The 19850-nt window shown below is 51.7% G+C and overlaps 6 protein-coding genes across 6 annotated transcripts; 5 read left to right on the top strand and 1 right to left on the bottom strand.

The window, feature by feature from the left end:
- The first annotated feature begins 1036 nt into the window (after positions 1-1036).
- On the top strand, positions 1037-4104 carry K460DRAFT_365722 (SPX-domain-containing protein). Its single transcript, XM_040933235.1, has 3 exons — positions 1037-1848; positions 1899-3529; positions 3579-4104. Exons 1-3 carry the CDS (start codon positions 1164-1166, stop codon positions 3660-3662), a joined length of 2400 nt encoding a protein of 799 aa, XP_040787325.1. The 5' UTR covers positions 1037-1163; the 3' UTR covers positions 3663-4104.
- Positions 4105-6226: 2122 nt separating this feature from the next.
- Positions 6227-8549, top strand: K460DRAFT_405045 (peptidase S41 family protein-like protein; the record flags this gene model as incomplete). Its single annotated transcript, XM_040936795.1, has 2 exons — positions 6227-7754; positions 7810-8549. The coding sequence occupies 2 exons, from the start codon at positions 6227-6229 to the stop codon at positions 8547-8549; spliced, it is 2268 nt and encodes a 755-aa protein (XP_040787324.1).
- A 1356-nt stretch (positions 8550-9905) lies between these two features.
- On the top strand, positions 9906-12138 carry K460DRAFT_365720 (carbohydrate-binding module family 18). Its single transcript, XM_040933234.1, has one exon. The coding sequence runs from the start codon at positions 10271-10273 to the stop codon at positions 12059-12061; it is 1791 nt and encodes a 596-aa protein (XP_040787323.1). The 5' UTR covers positions 9906-10270; the 3' UTR covers positions 12062-12138.
- Positions 12139-12801: 663 nt separating this feature from the next.
- Positions 12802-14338, top strand: K460DRAFT_283662 (uncharacterized protein; the record flags this gene model as incomplete). The annotated part of the gene is made up of 2 exons (XM_040928674.1): positions 12802-13359; positions 13502-14338. The coding sequence occupies 2 exons, from the start codon at positions 12802-12804 to the stop codon at positions 14336-14338; spliced, it is 1395 nt and encodes a 464-aa protein (XP_040787322.1).
- A 712-nt stretch (positions 14339-15050) lies between these two features.
- K460DRAFT_354644 (uncharacterized protein) lies at positions 15051-15968 on the top strand (the record flags this gene model as incomplete). Its single annotated transcript, XM_040931801.1, has 1 exon — positions 15051-15968. One exon carries the CDS (start codon positions 15051-15053, stop codon positions 15966-15968), a length of 918 nt encoding a protein of 305 aa, XP_040787321.1.
- Positions 15969-16180: 212 nt separating this feature from the next.
- K460DRAFT_365718 (Mis6-domain-containing protein) lies at positions 16181-19033 on the bottom strand. Its single transcript, XM_040933233.1, has 8 exons — positions 18890-19033; positions 18792-18836; positions 18361-18736; positions 18237-18308; positions 18048-18171; positions 17774-17941; positions 17444-17719; positions 16181-17393 (listed from the first exon to the last, which is right to left on the bottom strand). Exons 1-8 carry the CDS (start codon positions 18903-18905, stop codon positions 16356-16358), a joined length of 2115 nt encoding a protein of 704 aa, XP_040787320.1. The 5' UTR covers positions 18906-19033; the 3' UTR covers positions 16181-16355.
- Positions 19034-19850: the final 817 nt, after the last annotated feature.

The following is a 19850-nucleotide window of genomic DNA, read 5'->3' as shown; positions in this document are numbered from 1 at the left end:
CATCCCTGTAGTCTTCACTCCAACTAGAGGCCTGAATGGTCTAGTCTTAAAGCCCTGATTTGCCATACAAGAGAGGATGCGCGCCGACGCCCAGCAACCTTTTGTCCACGTACGTGTTCAAACACCGCTTCTGGCGGTTGATGATAAGAAGACTGCAAGGTGCTGAGGGGACTTGGGCTCGGAGTGGGGGTCCAGTGTGTCTTGTTTTTTTCCTATAGTTTAAGCGATTGTAGGGACAGGTGCTCTACTCCATATAGGAGTGTGATCTACCTATTTAGCGAGCAAGCGAGTGATGTGGCCAGCGAGCGGCTAGTTATGACGTCCCGGTTCGCTCGGCCATGTGTACTTGCTCCCAGATTATTCATGAATTTTTAAGAAACTTTTACCTTACAGTCAGCTCTTTAGTGGAGGATTTCAAGCTTCTCTCCAAGCGTCACCAATGCGCCTTAACCCAGCGCGACAGGATCACACCTGCGTGTGACGAGTCGCATGTGATTCTTCGATCAGTGTTGTAAGGCCATCTAGCTCCATGAAGGTAAGGTTGCGAGTGACGACTGGGCTCAATGTTGAAGTCGAATGTAGGTGAGGAGGCGGGTTTCGAGCAGTGGCATGGTGATGTTTGGAGAGCAGTAGACTGCCGGAATACTGGTCAATAAGGTTGAAGGCCCCAACCAGTGTTACTAGGCAAAAGCATGAGTAAAAGTCCTCAGTGACTTTCAGCGTGTCAGAGACCATGCCTCTGGACTGACCGTATACGAGCAGCGCGCTAGTACGCGCGGTCACATGTTGAATATTAGGTGATATGCTAGGGAGAATTGCAAGATGAAGGATCCCATGCCGCTATAGCAAAAAAGTCCTACCATGATAGTACTGTGAGGGTATCAAAGCAGCGTTGATGGTGGTTGCTTTTTCCTGAACGGTTACTAGGCTGGAGCTAACGGTGCGCGCGGCGATGACGCCCTAAGTACGGCAGGCGGAACACGTGCTCAACGATTGGCTGGGCATTGGCTGAAGGAAGCTCCCCACCAGCCATCCAGCTTCTTGCTCGACACAGAGCTTTTCTGCCCTGCCGTTCTTATACCAAGCTATTGCTACATTGGATAGCAATTGCTGGTGCTACACTCTTTGCATTCCGCACCCTTCGCTAAGTCGCGAAGCCTATCATGAAGTTTGGCACAACGCTGCGCAGGAGCGTCTATGCCCCATGGAAAGACCAATACATCGACTACGATAAGCTGAAGAAGCTACTCAAGGACAACGAGGACGACGACAGCTGGACCACCGACGATGAGAGCGCTTTCGTAGACGAGCTTGCCAACGTGCAACTGGAAAAAGTGCACAACTTCATCAGGGACATCTCGCAGAAGCTTCGCGATCGAACCTCTGCGTGTGAAAAGAAGCTGGAGCCATTGGCTATTGGCATCCAATTCGAAGACAAGGAGGACGACAAGGAAGGCGAAGGTCCGTTTGCGCAGGCTGGCGATGGCTCAAAGAAACCCAATCTCAGCCAGCAGGAGAGGGAGAAGCTCCTGAAGGAGGTGCTGGGCGAGCTGGACAACATCACAAAGGAGACCAAGGAGCTGGAGGGCTTTAGTAGGCTCAACTTCACCGCCATCATCAAGGCGACGAAGAAGCACGACAAGCTTCGCGGCAACTCGTACAAACTACGGCCCTTCATTGACGCCCGTATCGCCCGACACCCGCTAAACACCGAAGATGCCTCGCCGCTGTTATACAGATTGTCGGCGTTGTACTCATTTGTCCGACAGAGCCTGGAAGGCAAGCCTAAGGAGGCTTTGTCCTTTGCTGAAAACAGCACAAGCGGCGAAGGCTTCGTCTCTCACAAATGTAAGCTGCACACCTTGCGTCAATTGCCCACATAAGCTAATCTAGGGCAGTCTGGGTCCACATGGACAACCTCTTCGAAGTCAAGACCGTCATCCTCCGCCGTCTTCCCGTCCTCGTATACAACCCCCAGTCGTCCAAGATCGCCGAAGGCACCCAGCGCGACCCTACCATTACCTCGATTTACTTTGACAATCCCAACTTCTCCCTGTATTCGGACAAGGTCAACAGCAAGCCCGATGCCTCCTCGCTGCGGCTTCGGTGGTACGGACAGCTGGGAGAGAAGCCTGAAATCATGTTTGAGAAAAAGGTCATCAAGGAAGGCAATTCCGCCGAAGAAGTCCGATTCCCCATCAAGGCCAAATACGTGCAGGCCTTCCTTGACGACAAATACCATATGGAGAAAAGCATTGAAAAGATGGAGTATCGCCCCAACAAGGATCAGAAACAAGTCGACGGCTTCAAGAAGGCCGTTACAGACATTCAGGGCTTCATCAAAGACAAGGACCTCCAGCCAGTACTGCGCGCCAATTACACTCGCACCGCCTTCCAGATACCCGGCGACGATCGTGTTCGCATCTCGCTCGACACCAACCTTGCCTTGATCCGCGAAGATGCGTTGGATATGGATAGGCCTTGCCGCGATCCTGAAGATTGGCACAGGCGAGATATCGACAATGGACAAATGGAGTTTCCATTCAAGGCCATCAAGAAGGGAGAAATTCACAAATTCCCATACGCAATGCTTGAGATCAAGGTCAAGGGCATGAAGAAGTACGAGTGGATTGAGGACCTGATACATTCACATCTGGTTAAAGAATCGCCTCGCTTCTCCAAGTTCGTCCACGGTGTAGCGAAGCTCTTCGAGGATAACGTCAACACCTTCCCATTCTGGCTTAGTGAGGTCGACAATGACATTAGGAAAGAACCCGAGAAGGCTTTCGACGACGAGCAAGAAAAGAAACGCAAAGTTGCGGAGGACGAGTTCGCAGTGGGCTCCCTTTTCGGCGCCCGCGCAAGTCCTAGCTTCCGCCCTTCGATCGCCTCACCAGTTGGCTCACCAGCTGTTTCACGCTCCATCGCAAAGAGCGCAAGTGCTGCAGCACATACTCAGCCTGCAGTAAACCCCCCTCTACCCACAGTCGGCTCCCACCTCTCGCAACAGTTCCAACAAGAAAACGGCAACCGCATAAGTGAAGAGCTCGATTCTGATGACGATGACGCACAACCGGCTGGAAAGACCAAGTTCAGTGGCCTCACCTCCCTATTCCCCTCATTCTCTACATCTAAATACGCCCGCAAACAACAGCGTAAAATTCAACTACCCCCCGGGATCCGGGACCCCGGCGTGTGGATCAAGGACCAAGGCCCCGTACGCGTTGAAGCCAAAGTCTGGCTCGCGAACCAACGTACCTTCATTAAGTGGCAGCACGTGTCCGTTCTGTTGGCTTCTCTATCCCTAGGCCTGTACAATGCAGCTGGCGAAGGTAATAACATTGCCAGAGCACTCGCGGTGGTGTATACCTCTATCTCGGCGTTTACGCTGGCCTGGGGGTATGGCATGTATTGGTATAGAAGTAAGCTGATCAGGGAGCGAAGCGGCAAGGACTTTGATGCTGTGACGGGGCCACTAGTAGTCTGCGTGGGGCTCGCGTTTGCGCTTGTGTTGAATTTTGGATTCAAGGTAAGTGATCCTCCTACGGTGACATGACGAAGGCTAACGTGTGTGGCAGTACAATGCTTTGATCAAGGAGAAGAATCACCACGATCATGCGAACGCGTCTTTGATCAACGAGCAGGTGGAGCTAAGACTCTAGACTATTGAAGTGAGAGAAGATATTGGAGGGGATTATGGATGTTTGTAATTGAAGTAATTTTCGGTGTGTACATACGTTTAAGGCGGAAAAAAGATTGTGATGCTGGACATGCACTATACGAGAGGGAGCGTACGTTGCACCAGGAACTATCGGTAGAGTGATGCTAAACGTCGCATTACAGTGTGTATTTCTTCAGTTGTGGAGTGATTCAGGGGAAGTCGTACGGACAAGTGTACAGTCACGGTTACACGTTGATAATTAGTATCGTTATAACACATGTAGATATTGAATTGTGAGCGACGGTCGTCTCTGTCGTTTCAACAAGTATATTTGATCACTAGTACTCGGAGTGCACGAAGTGTGCTCATACCGGTGAAGTAATATAAGGGGAATCCGCGCACAAAGAGGTCACATTTACGACTACTGTGCTTGCGGCAAGGAGAATTCGTACAATCGATATTTCATGGGTTCAGTAACAGCCGTTCGTCGTTGCAGACAGAGTGGTTTATTTGCCTGAAAGTTGATGATTACTCGTGCCGCACTATAGTCAAGTACGGGCTTGTCCCGGGGTTCCTGCGTCTTTGTGTGGTTATATGCAGTCGGGCGCAACGTGATCTGTTGATAGTCGAGTCCAGACCGTCTTTCCAAAGAGGACAGCATATTCGAATGCTACTTGCTAGTGATTGCACAGAGGTGGCTGGTGGTTGCACAATCTTTTGCCTGCCGGGAGATCCACGGATCCTTCCAACTTAATCTTGCTAGGCTTTCAGATTATTTTCGCGAAACCTGGAGAGGAATTGAAACAAGTTTTTTGTCTTCGTAATCTAGGCGTATCTCGTAATGTGACGGTTCCTTTGGCGCTACATGATGAACTAGATAGAAGGTTTATGACTAGAGAGGACGCTAAACACGGCTCCAAGATGGTTAGTTTTAACGAGACGTCGTCATAGTGACAGTTGAGCTGGTGATCCGCGTGCTACAGCCAAGTGGGTTTTGTGGAGAAGTTGAGAGATGGGCGACGCTACAGCGTTAGAGCGAAGAGTACCTGAAACAACGTGACTTTTCACGATGTTGTGGTCCAACCTCGTGCGAGGCGGAAGATAAAGTTGCTAGGGCTACAGGTAGCACGCCGTGCCACAGCCGACCTCGCTGAGGCACTTGAGCCACAGATTGGACGCGGGTTCTCGTTGTCTTTTCGTCGGCCTCGATGTCAAGGCAAGGGAGATGTCCCAGGACATGTTTTCCACGCTGTCACCACGCGGTGAAGCTCCAGCCTCGCGAGTGCGTAAATCGCTCTACTGACCCGCACCGCTTATTAGAGGGCGGAAGTTGCAAGGAGAAAAAGGTGGGCAGGGGTGCCGATCTTGCACAGGGCAGAGTAATAAAGCCGAGGTTTGCAAAGCCGGTCCCAGATTGCGGATGAAGAGGTCGGGTTGCCCAAAGGATGGCTTGCAGAACGACGTGTGACACAGTAACGGTTGCTTTCTGGCAGTGACAAACGCAGTGAGTGGGCTCGAAAGACGAACAATTGGCGCAGACAAAGTCGGTACAACAGCACGTTGGTTGGGCGGGCGATGAGCTGGTCGTGCATGCGGCTGTGGCGAGTGGCTAGGAGGATGCTGGGGTTGCTTGCGCCTGCATTGATCTGCAGTAGACAGACCCCCCGCCAAGTCCATGTTTCGTTTCTTTCCACCACCCGTCAGACCCGCACTCTTCGATGTCGTTGCAACCCACAACGCACCTCTGGTAGCCTTCCTGTCGTCTTCTCGGCTTACAGCCAAACATCCAATCGCCAGGGCGCCATGCCCGACACGCAGAGTCCTTACTTCGCCGCCACGTCGCTTGTTTGGCGTGACGGGCTGGCGTCGAAATGCACCGTGTTGACTTTATGCCTGCATATAGGCTACGCCTCTAGTCCATATGATGCGCCCGGCTCTTTGGTGGCTGTTGCAGATACAATGGCCCTGCGGCCCACCGCAAGTCAAGGGCCGCATGGATATGTCGATTCAGGAGAAGTGCGGACGGATGTGATGGTGTCACCGGTTCGAATGCCCGTTTGTACTCGGCTTGAGCACCCTTACAACTAGTGCACACTCTTCCCAACCCATGTGGACCAAGCAGTCGGTGCTTGCGTCGATGAAACTTTTCGCTGCCATATCTGTACTCGGGCGGACCCATCTTTGCGATCAGTCCCGTACCCCCAACCTCCTAGTGTCTTGACCCCGTTCATAAGAAGAGCTGGGAACCCGTCACCTCTTTAGGCATCTCTCCCCTTGGACACCTAATATCCCGTGTCCATAGTAATTACAGCGTCAATAACCGTGGTCGTCTTAAGTGATCCCACGTGATCCTACGTCGTTCTCTGCTTCACCTTTTAAGCAGCTAATCTCAACCACAACAATCTATACCGTCCCCGACCGATCACTATCGAGCGCAAGAAGGGTCTTCTTAATTGCTGAATCACACCTCGACCACCCCTCGCTACATCATCATCAGCAATCCAGTGTAGCGACTACCTCCCAGGTCAGGTGCACTTGCCTCAGGTCGTGTTGTTTTACTTCACCATGAAGGCTTTCGCTACCCTCGCTCTCGCGGGTCTTACCACTCTTGCAACAGCGAATCCTATCTCGCCCTCTCGCACACATATCCAGACCCGCCAAGATAATAGCACGTCTACAGCACCATGCGCCCAGGTCTCACAATACATGTACGGCGATGGAACGTCAGTCGTCAAGCAGGAGATTCCCGCAGAGCTGGCGTGGAATTGTATCAAAGCCGTTCCCTTCAACGCCACTTCAGGCAAGCGGCTCATCCGAGCCATTCGACCATACATTGACTGGCAGAGCACACTTTCGCAGCTAAAGAACCCTCCTGCTGATTATGCGGATAAGGTTCAACCGCCTATCGATATCATTGGTGGACTCGACAAGATTGATTCCGATATCGACTCCGGACGCTTCCAGAACGAGTACGACTTTGGCTGGACGCTTTACACTCTGATCCAGTCTGCCCATGATGGTCACTTTGCCTACATTCCGGACTCTGTTGGTGGCATCTTCACCTGGGCTCGACGTGTCCCACTAGTGTCCGTTTCTGAAGATGGCACCCAGCTGCCTGCTGTGTTTGTCTTTGCCGACGTGCTGGGTATGCAATTCAAGAATATCTCCTATACGCCGTCTCCTGTTGTGGAGATTGATGGTAAAAAAGCAACAGATTTTCTTGAAAATCTGAGCCAGCTTGGCTCGCTTCAAGATCGCGACGCCCTCTACAATAATCTCTTCTACGAGCTTGCGCAAGTCAGCCTTGGCGCTTCTGGCAGCGTGACTGGTATGTTTACTGGAGGTGGCCGTGGACGATTCGTGTATCCTGGAGCTAGCACGACCTTGAAGTTTGCCAACGGTTCTGAATATACGATGCAGAATTACGCTCGTACATCGATCAGTTTCCGCAATGTCAGCACCGGCGAGGATCTGGCTACCAAGTGGTTTAGCTGGGGCCGCGAAGCGGACGAGGTGCAAAATCAGTCCAAGCAGCTAAACACTGAGATTCCTAAGACCATTTCAACTGCCGCCTCAACTGCCATCTCCGCTGCGGTACCTCCTGGATACCCTGCTCCCATCATTGCAGGCCCTCAGAATCTCATCAACGGTTTCTACATCGATGCCCCCGGTTACGAGGATGTTGCGGTATTGCAGGTGCCGAACTTTGTGGGTTCTACCAGCGCAGAGATACCCTTCCAGCGTGTTACTCAAGACTTCATTCCTCGAGCACTGGCGGATGGCAAGACCAAGTTGATCATTGATCTGCAAGCCAATGGAGGAGGTACTATCCTGCAAGGCTACGACATGTTCAAGCAATTGTTCCCGGATTTGGATCCGTATGGTGCCAACCGATTCCGTGCGATTGAGGCTGTTGACCTCATTGGTCAGTCTTTCAGCGCATATGCCTCGCAGTTCGAGCGAGAGTCAACAACGAACAGCACTATCCTGCAGGCTCAGGCCTCTTACTTTGATTACCACTATGATATGACGGTGGATGCGAAGCCTTTCTCGTCGTGGGAAGAGAAGTTTGGTCCTCAAGAGGTGAATGGAGGTGAGTTGCTCGCTAGAAAGAACCAGTCTCTGAGCTTTACTGACCCCCGTTTTAGACAAATACACCACTCTAAATCGCTGGAATCTCTCCGATGTCCATATTACATACTCTTCCGGTGGTATCAACATAACTGGATACGGCCCCCTCGCCAATGTTACTGGGCCACCCAAGTTCAACCCGGAGAATATCGTCCTTTTGACAGATGGCTACTGTGCATCGACATGTACCATCTTCAGTGAACTCATGACGAAGCAGGCCGGTGTCAAGACCATTGCCATGGGAGGTCGCAGCAACAAGAACCGGATCCAAGCTATCGGCGGCGTCAAGGGCGTGAACAACTACCAGTTTGGCTATATTCAACAACTGGCGCAATATGCTATTCGATACACTCCATCGCTCAACAGCTCCATTCTTAAGAGGGACTACTACAGTGACCTTCCCTTTAATCGTGCTAGCGGTGCTCCTGGTGTAAACACCCGCGATGGACTTGCTCAGAACGATACCTCGGGTGTTGCATTGCAATTTGTCTACGAGGAAGCTGACTGCCGTCTCTTTTACACCCCAGAGATGACTGTTGACATCACTGCCGTTTGGAAGACAGCGGCTGATGCGCAATGGGGAAACAGCGGCAAATGCGTGTCAGGTTACAGCCAGAAACGCAACGCTCACAAGACCACCACCAAGCTGAGCCCAAGGCGCGTCCATATTTCGCAAGCGCAGGTCCAAGGATTCGAGGACAGTTTCGCGCTGCAGACCCAGTGTAAGATGACTGGTGACGGATTTATGCATCCGTAAGAACAGTCATAATTGAAGCGTTCAGTCGATTACTCCACCAATGTATCAGACTCGCCATGTTTGGATTTGATACCGTGGTTGGTCGTTGGCTCGACCACACCCTGGAGGATTCAACCCCAACCACAAACATTTCCGCACGCAAAGTACACCTCCACAGACTGGCGATAGCTTAACAGGTAGTCTTGGGGCGTAGGCGCTCTAGGCCTTTTCTTAGGGGACATTTGTAAAAAACCTAATGGTCTGTTCCAAGGCATGTGGAATTCAATGGCGTCATTCTAGTCGCAAAAAAGGTTGCGGAGTCGTAATGTATTTTCAGATGGAACAACGGCCTTTCGCATACAGATGGGCCGAGACATAGTATTGTTTAGTAGATAATACTGGGCGCATAGAGGTTTTACCTTCAATAATGAACATGTAGCAACTGTCCTAGGCTTCGCTGCAATGTTACCGTCCGTGTGTCCATTGTCGTGCTTATATATTGACTCGTCGCGTATACGAGGTGCCACCCGCGATATTTAAACCTTAAAGGAGCCAATGCATCCCAATATTAGGTAAGCATGACACTATTTCCAAGGCTTCTCTTAATTTGTAGTCTTTGTTGAGAAAGGTTGGCTTTCCTCAACATATTTTGCGGTCGTGAGATGACCTGGACAACACGCTGAAGTCCACTACGCTGCATCCTGACATTACAGAGCATAAACGGCAGCTTGAAAGTAGGTTCGTTACATGAAAGAAATATGACTTACTCACCACGACCGTAATTGCTTTTGCTATCGACTATGCAATGTTTCTGCGTTGTCCCGAAGTCCCACCGTCCCCTTTCCCGCTTTCGCTTCCCAAAATAGAAACATCGCTTCCAGCCGTTAGCCCTGGCCGCAACGGGATTCCACCCAGGTTTACAACCTACCCCCCTGCAAACTAAACCGAAGTTTCACGCCTTTAATAACTCTCATTCTAGAAAACCAATGCGATGCCCCTGCGTACCCAATAAGAGGTGTTGTAGTGGGGTTTCGGACGGCGATGGGCGAAAATTGAAAGCGAAAATGAGTCGTCATCTCGGAGCCACACGCTTACTTGGGCGCTCAGCTTTTCTTCCACTACATGGCATGGCGCCGACGCCTTAGGCGAACCGGTCGCGACCTACTGCAGCCGTTCATTGACAAGATGCAACGCTGGCATGCGGAGACAGTCATCGCACGTCATGGAGGCTTATTGGCGGCACAATGTGGCGGCGAAACAAGTCTACGCTGCCTCACAAACTTCCACGAGTCTTGTGCGCCGTCCCTGCTTGTCAGCTCGTGTTAGGAGTCAGTAAGACCGGAGTGGCAGGCCAGGTTACGGATCGACACATGGTCAGCCAGGAGCGTGGAGGCCACATGCTGGAGTTAGCGTCGACTTGGTAGGTTTCTCGTCGGGAGCATCTGGTCGATGATGCAGGTACGGAGCGGGGAGCTGAAGGCGCTGGGGGAGTTTAAATCATCTTGTTCCCGCACATCGTAAGTCTTTGTTTTGTAGGAACCTCAGCTGTACTGTCTGTCGCTATTTCGACCCATCTTTCGTTTCGAAATCCAGTTTTCCTACCATACGGTCGTTGTTCCGTTTCGACATAGCGAGGTCTACGTCCGTGGAACGCTACCGGACTTTTTTGTTTGCTAAGGACCTGGACCTTTGGATTTAAGGCAGTCGACAGCCCCGGAATATTTGGAACGTATTACTCCGCGATGAAGTTCCTTGTCTCCTTTACGGCGGGCCTCCTCTCCGTCGGCCTCGCCCACGCATCGCCTGCTGCCCCGTTAGCAAAGAGAGCGATATCTTCAGATGGAACTTGCGCCGGCACAAAAGGTTACACTTGCCAGGGCTCGTCATATGGCAACTGTTGCTCCCAGTACGGCTGGTGCGGATCGACTACTGGACACTGTGGAACTGGCTGCAACTCAGCCTTCGGTTCGTGTACCAGCAGCGGTACTACCTCCAAGCCTGTTTCCACTTCAAAGCCAGCTTCAGCTTCATCTTCAGCGCCTGTCTCGACAACGAAGGCATCCACTGTACAGTCGAGCAGCACTACCAAATCGGCCTCTGCATCTCCTTCAGCGACACCTTCTGGCTCTGTCCTACAATGTCTGAACGGAAAAAACGTCCCATACAAGATGACCTCCGATTCCGCCTACGCTGAGCTTGTCGAGCCGTACAATCTACGTCTTCCTTACAAGCCCGCCGTCGTTGTCCTCCCGAACACCAATCAACACGTCCAGGATGCTGTGGTTTGTGCTGGTCAATCTAAACTCAAGGTGCAAGCGAAGTCAGGTGGTCATTCGTATGCCAGCTTCAGCTCTGGTGGTAAGGACGGCTCCATGATGATCGACCTTCAGCCCATGCAGACGATCCAACTTGACCAAGGTACTCGTGTCGCCACAGTAGGAGGAGGTGTCCGTCTGGGCAATCTCGCTGATGGAATTTTCAACCAAGGCAATGCTGCTCTGTCACACGGAACCTGTCCTGGTGTTGGTATTGGTGGCCATTTTACCCATGGAGGCTACAGTCATACCTCGCGCAACTGGGGGCTTGCCATGGATCAGATCATTGCTGCTGATGTCGTCCTCGCGAATGGCACTCTCGTCAAGGCTACTTCCAGCCAAAACCCCGATATCTTTTGGGCTATCAGGGGAGCAGCCGACTCGTTCGGTATCGTCACAACTTTTTACCTGCAGACCCGCGCCGCGCCAGCTAGTATCACCTACTTTCAGTTCAACCTAAACGGTGTCTTGAACTCCAAGAGTGTCTTCACCAACACGTTCCTTCACCTCCAGGACGTCGCGAAGAATGCCTCGGTGGTCGATAACAAGATCTCTTTCGGCGTGTACCTGGATAATAGCGGCACGTACAGTCTTAGCGGCGCGTATTTCGGCACCGTAGCTGAATTCACCGCGAAGGTGAAGACTGAACTGCTGCGTACTCTCCCAAGCGCCTCAGTTAACGTGGTGCAATCGATGAGCTGGTATGACTACCTTGTGAAGGTGTCGGACAAGACTGCTATCAAGGAGCCCCTAACCGGCTACGACGAGCACGACACCTTCTTCGCAAAGTCGGTTACGGTCCCTGAACCAGATGGTCTTGTGGCCAAGACTGTCAACGCTCTATACGATTACCTGAAAACGAATGGCGACGTTGAGTACTTTGTCATCATCAACCTCTATGGCGGCCCAGGATCCGCGATCAATTCAAAGGACACCACTTTTGCTGCTTACAGCGAGCGCAACAGCCTCTGGGTCCTCCAAAACTACGGCTACGGGGCCGAGTCGGTCGACTTCATCAACGGTATCAACAACGCCATCATCACCGCCCAGCCGCAGACGACGTTTGGCGCATACTTGAACTACGTGGACCCGAGCTATGATGCTGCGACGGCACACAGGCTCTACTATGGGACTGCGGTGTACTCGAGGCTCGCGGCGCTGAAGCAGCAGGTTGATCCTCAGTCGGTGTTCTGGCATCCGCAGGCGATTGGGGCTTAGATGATGTGATGACACTTTAATGACTTGACTTGAATATACAGCATTTTCGGTTCGGTGTTTGGCGTTTGACGGTGGGGAAAATCGTATTAGTATATAGGTTACACTATGATAATGTTAAGAACTAAAGTGATTTTTACTAGATACTAGATGGTGTGCATACTCGTTCATGTTGTGAAAGTAATTCTTCATCAAGTTCGATGTATATTGCAACTATCAAGTCTTGTAATAAGTAAAGGGTGGGAAGGGAGCTTACCGGTGATATGGAGATGGTAGCATGAATTGCGACAATAGCATAAATCGGAAGCCTTGCTAAGTGCATAGCTATGACGTGAAATCAAATGGCATACAAGATGTGGATTACAGTCCTATGGCTAAAATGCTGAGCGCGAAGACGCGTATTACCTAAGTGTATGCCGAGGTCCGTGACAGCGCCACTTCCGCAACAGTCCTAGCCCCATTCCCCAGTCGTTTTGACCCTTGCCTTATATCATGCCATCGTCGCAACCATGTTGTCGCGGCTGTTGCTTCTTGCAAGCAAGACCTATTTAGCCATGCCTCGACTAAGGTGACGACTGCTATTTTTCTGAAACTCAAGGATACCGCCTAGGGGCCGTGTCACTGCCAACTCAGCCAGCGAGTCGACCAGCTTGGCCTCCCCGGTTGCGTCACCGAAGCTGGGGACGTGGACAGGCTTCCTACAACACAGTCCCAGCAAGTCGCCACCGTGCTATACAACAGTCATGGCGTCCTCCAATTCGAACCCAGCCTCGAGCGCACCGACTCCAGTTCCCTTCCCACAGCCCGAAGGACTGCGCGACCCCAATGCACAGAGTCCCACTACCGAGTCGCCTACCACAGAAACGCGCCAGAGAACTTCGACGACTACTTCTACAGCCTCGAGTAGGATACGCACAGCCAGCATCAAGCTTATGGGGGCCACTCCTCCTCCAGGAATGTGGGCAGCGACTGGCGCAACCGCGTCCAAGGCGCCATCGCTGTCAGACATCAGGAAAGGCTCCTTTGGGACCGAAGGGTGGTGTGAGGAGACACAGCGGAAGAGGGCAGGTTCACGCACAAGTCAGGGAGAAGAGAGATCGCCCACGGAACGAACACCAGGAACAAAGAAGATGGCATCTTCAAACAACGCGCTTGCTACGGAGCCTTTTCCTGCATTGACAGAGGAGAGAACCCAAGATGTGCCGAGACATGATGGTCAAGACAAGGAGACTGTGCCTGGCGTCGAGTCAGAGCATAGCTCCGAAACGGCTGAGAAGATGATGCGGACGTCCTCTGGACAGGTACGTCGATTATTGCTTTACTCGATCTGCATGCTGGTGTATAATATATACCGAAAATATCCATCCTCTTTTCGCCTGCTTTGCACGAACAAGTCGAGCTCGAGCATTGCGATCGAAACGATCCACTAACCTCTTCTCCTAGTATGCGAATGGCTACGTACCGCCACCCAAGTTGCCCTGGAAGCGGTCGTTCGCTATCGGTCTCAAAGGGTTCTGGAAGTGGTTTCGGACACCCGCTGGCTTTCTTATCACTATATACGGACTTAACGTGGTCGCATGGGGTGGGATGCTATTCCTACTACTTTGCAACGCATCGCCAGCCATGTGCGTCCCCAGTTGCAACGACATCAACTCGCCGCGCCGAAAGTGGATTGAAATCGACTCGCAAATCCTAAACGCACTGTTCTGTGTGACTGGCTTCGGTCTGGCACCTTGGCGGTTTAGAGACCTATATTGGTGGGGTTGGTGGAGACTTGGTGGCCCTAAACGCAGGGATATTGGCATTCGACGGCTTGCCGGTCTACATCGCGGATGGTTTCGACTCCCAGGTTCGGATCGTTTGCCCGAGGAGGCAGACGCAACGTATGTTGATCCCGAAGACCCTGCTGTGCCTATTCCTGTCAGTTCCATACCGGACCCGCCACCAACGGGAATACGGGCTCCACCGACCAAAAGTTGGAAGATGGATTTTGTCCTCTGGAACAATGCATGGAACACGTTTTTCCAGGTTGTTCTCTGCTACTATATGTACAACTACAACCGATATAAGCGACCATCCTGGGCGACAGGTACCTTCGTCGCCCTAGGATGTATAGTGGCTGGTATTGCAGGCATCATGATGTGGCACGAGGGCAAGAATATCAAGAAAATCGAAGGCGTACCGATGCGCAAGGATTACGAGGATAGAAGGGGAGACGCCGAGGCACACTCGCCACAGGAAGTACCCTTGGTCCCGACGGGAAAAGCGGCAAGATCATGATGACTTGTGCCCAGGCTTTTTGCTTTCTGCAGATGCAGGTGGAAGTCGGTCCAATGGAGCGGGGGCGTTCTACTACCTCTTGGCAGAGGCTGATGATCCTCAAGACCGTGTTATAGTTACGATTCGATACCCAGCGCGCGAATACTTTAATCACCCATTTATTCTTCTCTGGCTCTACTTTCTCTTTAGAGTTCTCTTTATGTGGTTCGAATGCTTCCAGGACTTTGGACCTGACAGAATGCGGAACTCTTCGTGTTGCGTATTCAGCAAGCTACCCCCTCTCGCACCGAGGAAGAATCCCGGGCGATGTCTCCACCGTTGCCAATTGATCAACAGCCCTGCAGATCATGCTTACAACATGCCGGGATCTCCGAAATGCATACTAAGCACCTGCGAACTTGATCTGTTGACCACAATGACGTCGAGGGTGGCACCAATTTTGTAGGCCTATAGCGTGACAGCTGCACGAGACCTTTTGACTACTTTATATACTTACTAGGGCCTAGGGCTGATTTGGCTCGTTTATCATCCACGACTTGATCATCTTTCGCTTTGCAACGGATAATCTGACCTTGTGCAGGCAACAGCGACTGATTGAAGGAAGGCTGGAATTATCAAATTTAGAAAAGCTATTGTTCGCCCTGGAGCCTCTCCAACTCACGAATCTCCAACACTTGGCGAAACACCCTACATATTTGAAGACTCGAGGAAGATGGCAGCACAGGAATATTATACGGGCACTCAGGGTGCGCAAGAGCTCCCAAGCCATGACAACCCAAATCTGTATTCGCAACCATCACAACTACCGCAACCTCAGCATCAACAACCTCAACCATATCCGCGCCAACACTTTAATGCTCCGACTTACGCGGAAACGCCTCCACCATCCTACTCGCTATACCCTCAACAACCAATTCAACAACAGCAAATGCAGGTATACCATCCCCCTCAGCAGCAGCGACCCGCGAAAGGACCGCAGACAACGACTGCGCCGTACCCACAAACTTCACCTGCCATGCCATACTTCCCACCTCCACCGCAACAACAAAACGGTTACCTAGGTGCACCTGTTCAGCACGTCCGAAGCCATTCGCAGCCCGCACGCGTCCACTTCGCAGACCAGGAGTCCGATCGTAGTACCGATGTAGGCTCGATATCAGATAGCGATGAATCGCCACGACCGCAACAGCGACATCGTCGGCATCACAGTCACAGTCACGACGCAGATTACAGCGATCGAGAGCGCGACCGCGGCCACAGACATACTAAAACAGATAAGAAAGACCGCAAAATCAGAGACACTTTTCTCGGCGCCGGCGCGGGAACAATCATTGGCGATGTCATCTTTCCTGGCCTAGGCACGGCTGCTGGGCTGCTCCTCGGCGGTTACAGCGGGCGCAAGTACGCGGAACGGTCGAAGAGCGAGGATCCGCCACATCATCATAGACATCGAGACGCGTACCGGGACGGCAAAGAAGAAGGTCGGCGAGACCGGAGGAGGAGGAGAGATGACTACGACGATAGCGAGGGCGAGTACAAGAGATCTAGCAAGGCGCATAGAAGACGCGGTGGAGGTGAGGGTTGGGACGAGAGGAGTGCGACGTTCAAAAAAGGGACGGCTGTGCGGTGATAATTGTCGCGTTAATGGAGAGGTCGTCGTAGTACCCTTTTAATAAGGAGTCAAGGGCGGAACTGATCAAAAGAACTTGCACGTCGAGAGAGTCTTCTTCCTTTTCCATTATCCGGTGACTTCCTCTACACACATGTATATATATATATAATCAACCCAATTCTCTACTATCCATTGCTTCTCATTCCCTACTCGCTATCTACTAGCCTTGACTGCCCTATAGTAGTCTTACATGTGAGCAAAAGATCAGTTTGATCATACTTGAAATTAGGATTACGAGCACTGTTACATCATCAGCATCACACTATCACATAGCCACCTGCTTCAAAGTTCACTGCTTCCAGTCGCTCTTTACTACTTCTACAGACAACCTTTTCGCGTACGCGTTCACACCTTGCCCTTCAGATCCGTGACAGTGGCGAACATAAATTGCTTGATCCCACTCAAACCCCTCTCCGCCAACCAGTTCAGAACAAAGACCTTGTAGCCCATCGGGCCATCCCACTCCACATTGATACCCCCTTTTCTCTTCAACACCTCCAGACTACGCGGAGTCACAGGACCATGATGATATCGAATACTATCCTTGTCGTAGCCTTCCGTCTCAATATCCCTCTCTTCGAGCGCGCGCCACGCGGCAGCCGAGCCCGACGCCAGCCAGGCGTTGTTCGATAATGCAAAGGCGGTGCTGATGGAATAATCGCGATCGAGGCTGCTCAGGTAGTCTTTGAGCGCAACCCGCAGTGATGGATCACAGTACAATCCAACGGACTTCTGGTCTTGGATGCTGAGAGCGCGAGATACCCATAACATGTTGTATAAATCGCGGAGACAAGAGTTCAGCCTTTCCGTAACAGAGACGGGATAGTAGTCTTTTACAGGCTTGGGATGCTGATCGAAGGCTACCTTGTAGGAGCCGATGATGCCGTAGACGCGGGAAAGCATTGTTGAAGAAGCATTTTGAGCCAGCAGGTAGATTAGATGCATTGGTGGTAGGATTATTGGTATGACGTGTGGTTTGGAAGATGTGGAGAGGAGCTCGTAGAAGCCGAGGATAGAAGATATGAGACTGGAGCCTGAGTTCAAGGGCAACGAAAGGAGTAATGATGTGGACAGTTCGGAGACATGTGCGACGAGGTCTTTGAGAACTCGGTGACTTGAACTCGAATGGCGGTCGTTCTTGGAGGATGTTGTGGATACTTGATGCTGGAAGAGAGATGAGTAAAATTCGATGAGCTTTGGGTGTGCGGAGGGTCCATGGCCTGCTAAAGCTCGTTCGGCGGAGGAAAGGTAGGTAGAGTAAACATCTTTGAACGAGTCGATTGGAATGTAAGACAGAAGACCGAGTATGCTGTCAACATTTTCCTGGCCGTTCCAAATCGGTAGATACTCCTTGAGGAACGCTAAGACAGTGGGGTGCATGGCCTTTGGATGTCAATTCGTGAAGTAAAAGATGGAGTAACATGCGTATTCACCTTTGTGTACTGAGCATGCTTGAGAAGTCCATCGAGAACTTCAGACAAGTACTGTGCATCTCCAGTCTCCAAACCCTCAGCCTCATACAGTTCTTCAAGGCATGTTGCAAGCCATAGATCGATTCGAGTTGATACGATCGGCGATGGCGTCAGCTCAACGTACTTTTGTAGAAGTGAATCAGTGAGGAGTGCAACCAACTGGCCTGGCGGCTCTAGCCTGTCAAGCTTCTCCACAAAATCTTCAACGTTGTCGATCCCTTCGAGAGTCACAGAATTCTATCGTACATGGTCAGTCTGACTCATGACTAAAAATAGCTCCCGACTACTCACCTCAGTCGCGTAGTAGGTGTGAACTTCGGGAATGACTGCTACCTTGCTCCTCTTTGGGCCTTTTCGTAGCACCCTGAAGCCATTATGACGATCGACTGAAGAGTCGTTCGTTGCTGCGCTAGCTTCTTGGATGGCAGAGATCCTTGTTCGCCACACCGAGTCCGGTCGCTACAGGGTCAGTAATGTGTTCAACAGTACGACAGACATTTGCGGGGATATAGCGAGATAGAGCAGGAAGTTGCAGATCAAGTGGCACAAGTAGACGGGAACTCACCGGAGAAAATGACTTCCGGCTCGTGGAAGTACTTCCAAGAATGATGTCGGGGTAGTAATCCTTGTATACGCGGAGAAGACCTTGCAGTGCAGGTTCGTTCCCGAGGCCCCGGGATAGTTCAAGGCTGCACCTCAAGTCAGCACTCGTTTGAAGAGCACAACCCATTCGAATGCTCATGGGTTTACCTACAGTTGTTGTATTCGGAACGGCTTGACGTGCTTTCTGCGAGTAATCAATGATAGCAGATGACACAGTGAGGTCCTGCTAAACTTAGCCCAGGCTATTATTGATATCGGACTTGGGCGATGCGCACCTGATACTGATCATGTCTAGCATGCTGAACAGCACACCGTACAGGCGAGATAAGACATTTGCATCTTCAATGATCTCGTGGACAGCCGTGAGCCACTTTACGAGGCTATCTTGGGTCGCCGGCGAAGGCTTGCCCTTACCCTGACCGAGTGCCCCCACGACAGTAACAATGATATCACCGGGTACCCACTGAGCGGGATACAGATTCTTGACCAGTGTTGTTACACTTGTCTGGTCTAAATTCGTCTTTACTGACGCCAGCTGTACAACGTCTCGAAGGGCATCCTGGTCGAGTCCATGTTGAAGCGCGTGTCGGCAGATGACATCAACTATGCTGGATACTTTGACTGTCCGCTGCTTTGCTGGTGTCCTGGATGCTGCAATCCATTGTAAGCACTGATCTTTGCTGGCCAGCCGCATATCAATACATGCCTTTATGCAATAAGTCTAGCGCATCGTGCAGCGCGGGCGGCTCGTCTGCCGAGTCCATCAGTTGAAGCAGGCGAAAGTAGAGGCTGGAGGGCATCTACCAGCAATAGAAGGCATCGCGCTGTTACAGCCACATGCATGTAGTGAGACAGTGATCAGCAGTGAATTTGCTCCAGATTGGTTCAAGCTGGCGTGTCGTGGTGTTTACACCTGCCTGAGCGCGCCTTCCCGCCCACCCACTACCGGTACCGTAAGCGAACTAGCCCAAGACTCGCCCGAGCCTCGCCATTTCACTCACGCTTCACCCACGTTCGTTTTCGCCGTTGGCTTCGATCAACAACACCTACAGTCCCCTCATCAACTATCGCCCAGGACGCCACTGAACTGAACGCTGTTGTACTCTGCCTGTATACGCGTCGTAAGCGCGGCATTGGGCCGAAGCCGCCCGTTATGCAATAAACTCTGCAGAAGGCACCCGCATAGTCGCCCTTGAGCTGGAACATGCATTGCAGCTCTCACCCATCGCCACAAGAGCCTGAGATTTCACGTTACACAGCAAGCATTGATTGATAGTTTATTTGGCTCTGGCACCCTTCGCTAGCCCTGAGTGGTCCGTCGTCTTGCAGGTCAGCGACCAAACGGTCAACGCCTTCTGCAACGCTGCCTCAAAGCGTGCAGCGCCCCGCTCGCGCTATATGTATTGAACAATGGCGTACATGTGGCCAGATTCCGTATCAGATCTTGTCCCCGGTTTCTGGCAGTTCTGTAAGCTTTAGTGGTCGAGAATTTCTTCCACAGCATAGATGGCCCTTCTTCGGGCCGGCCAAGAGGGTCTTCGGTCAGGAGGATGGCCTATCCTTTCTCAATCTTAACAGCACACGAGCCTCTCAGCTGTACGAGATTGGCCATTTTACGATAGTCGAAACTATATCGAGCACGGGTAGAAGCGCGGTTTCTACCCATGATCCTCGTCAACCTCGACATTCGGTTTTCTGCTGCTACCCGACGCAACCACATCGTACTGACATATAACCGTCGAGGCCCTACCCTCTTTGTGTGACC

This window comes from Cucurbitaria berberidis (genome assembly GCF_010015615.1).
Source record: "Cucurbitaria berberidis CBS 394.84 unplaced genomic scaffold K460scaffold_3, whole genome shotgun sequence".
In the NCBI taxonomy this organism is placed as follows: Eukaryota; Fungi; Ascomycota; class Dothideomycetes; order Pleosporales; family Cucurbitariaceae; genus Cucurbitaria; species Cucurbitaria berberidis.
Note: the sequence above shows the minus strand (reverse complement) of the source record. Positions and strands in the feature narration are given on the sequence as shown.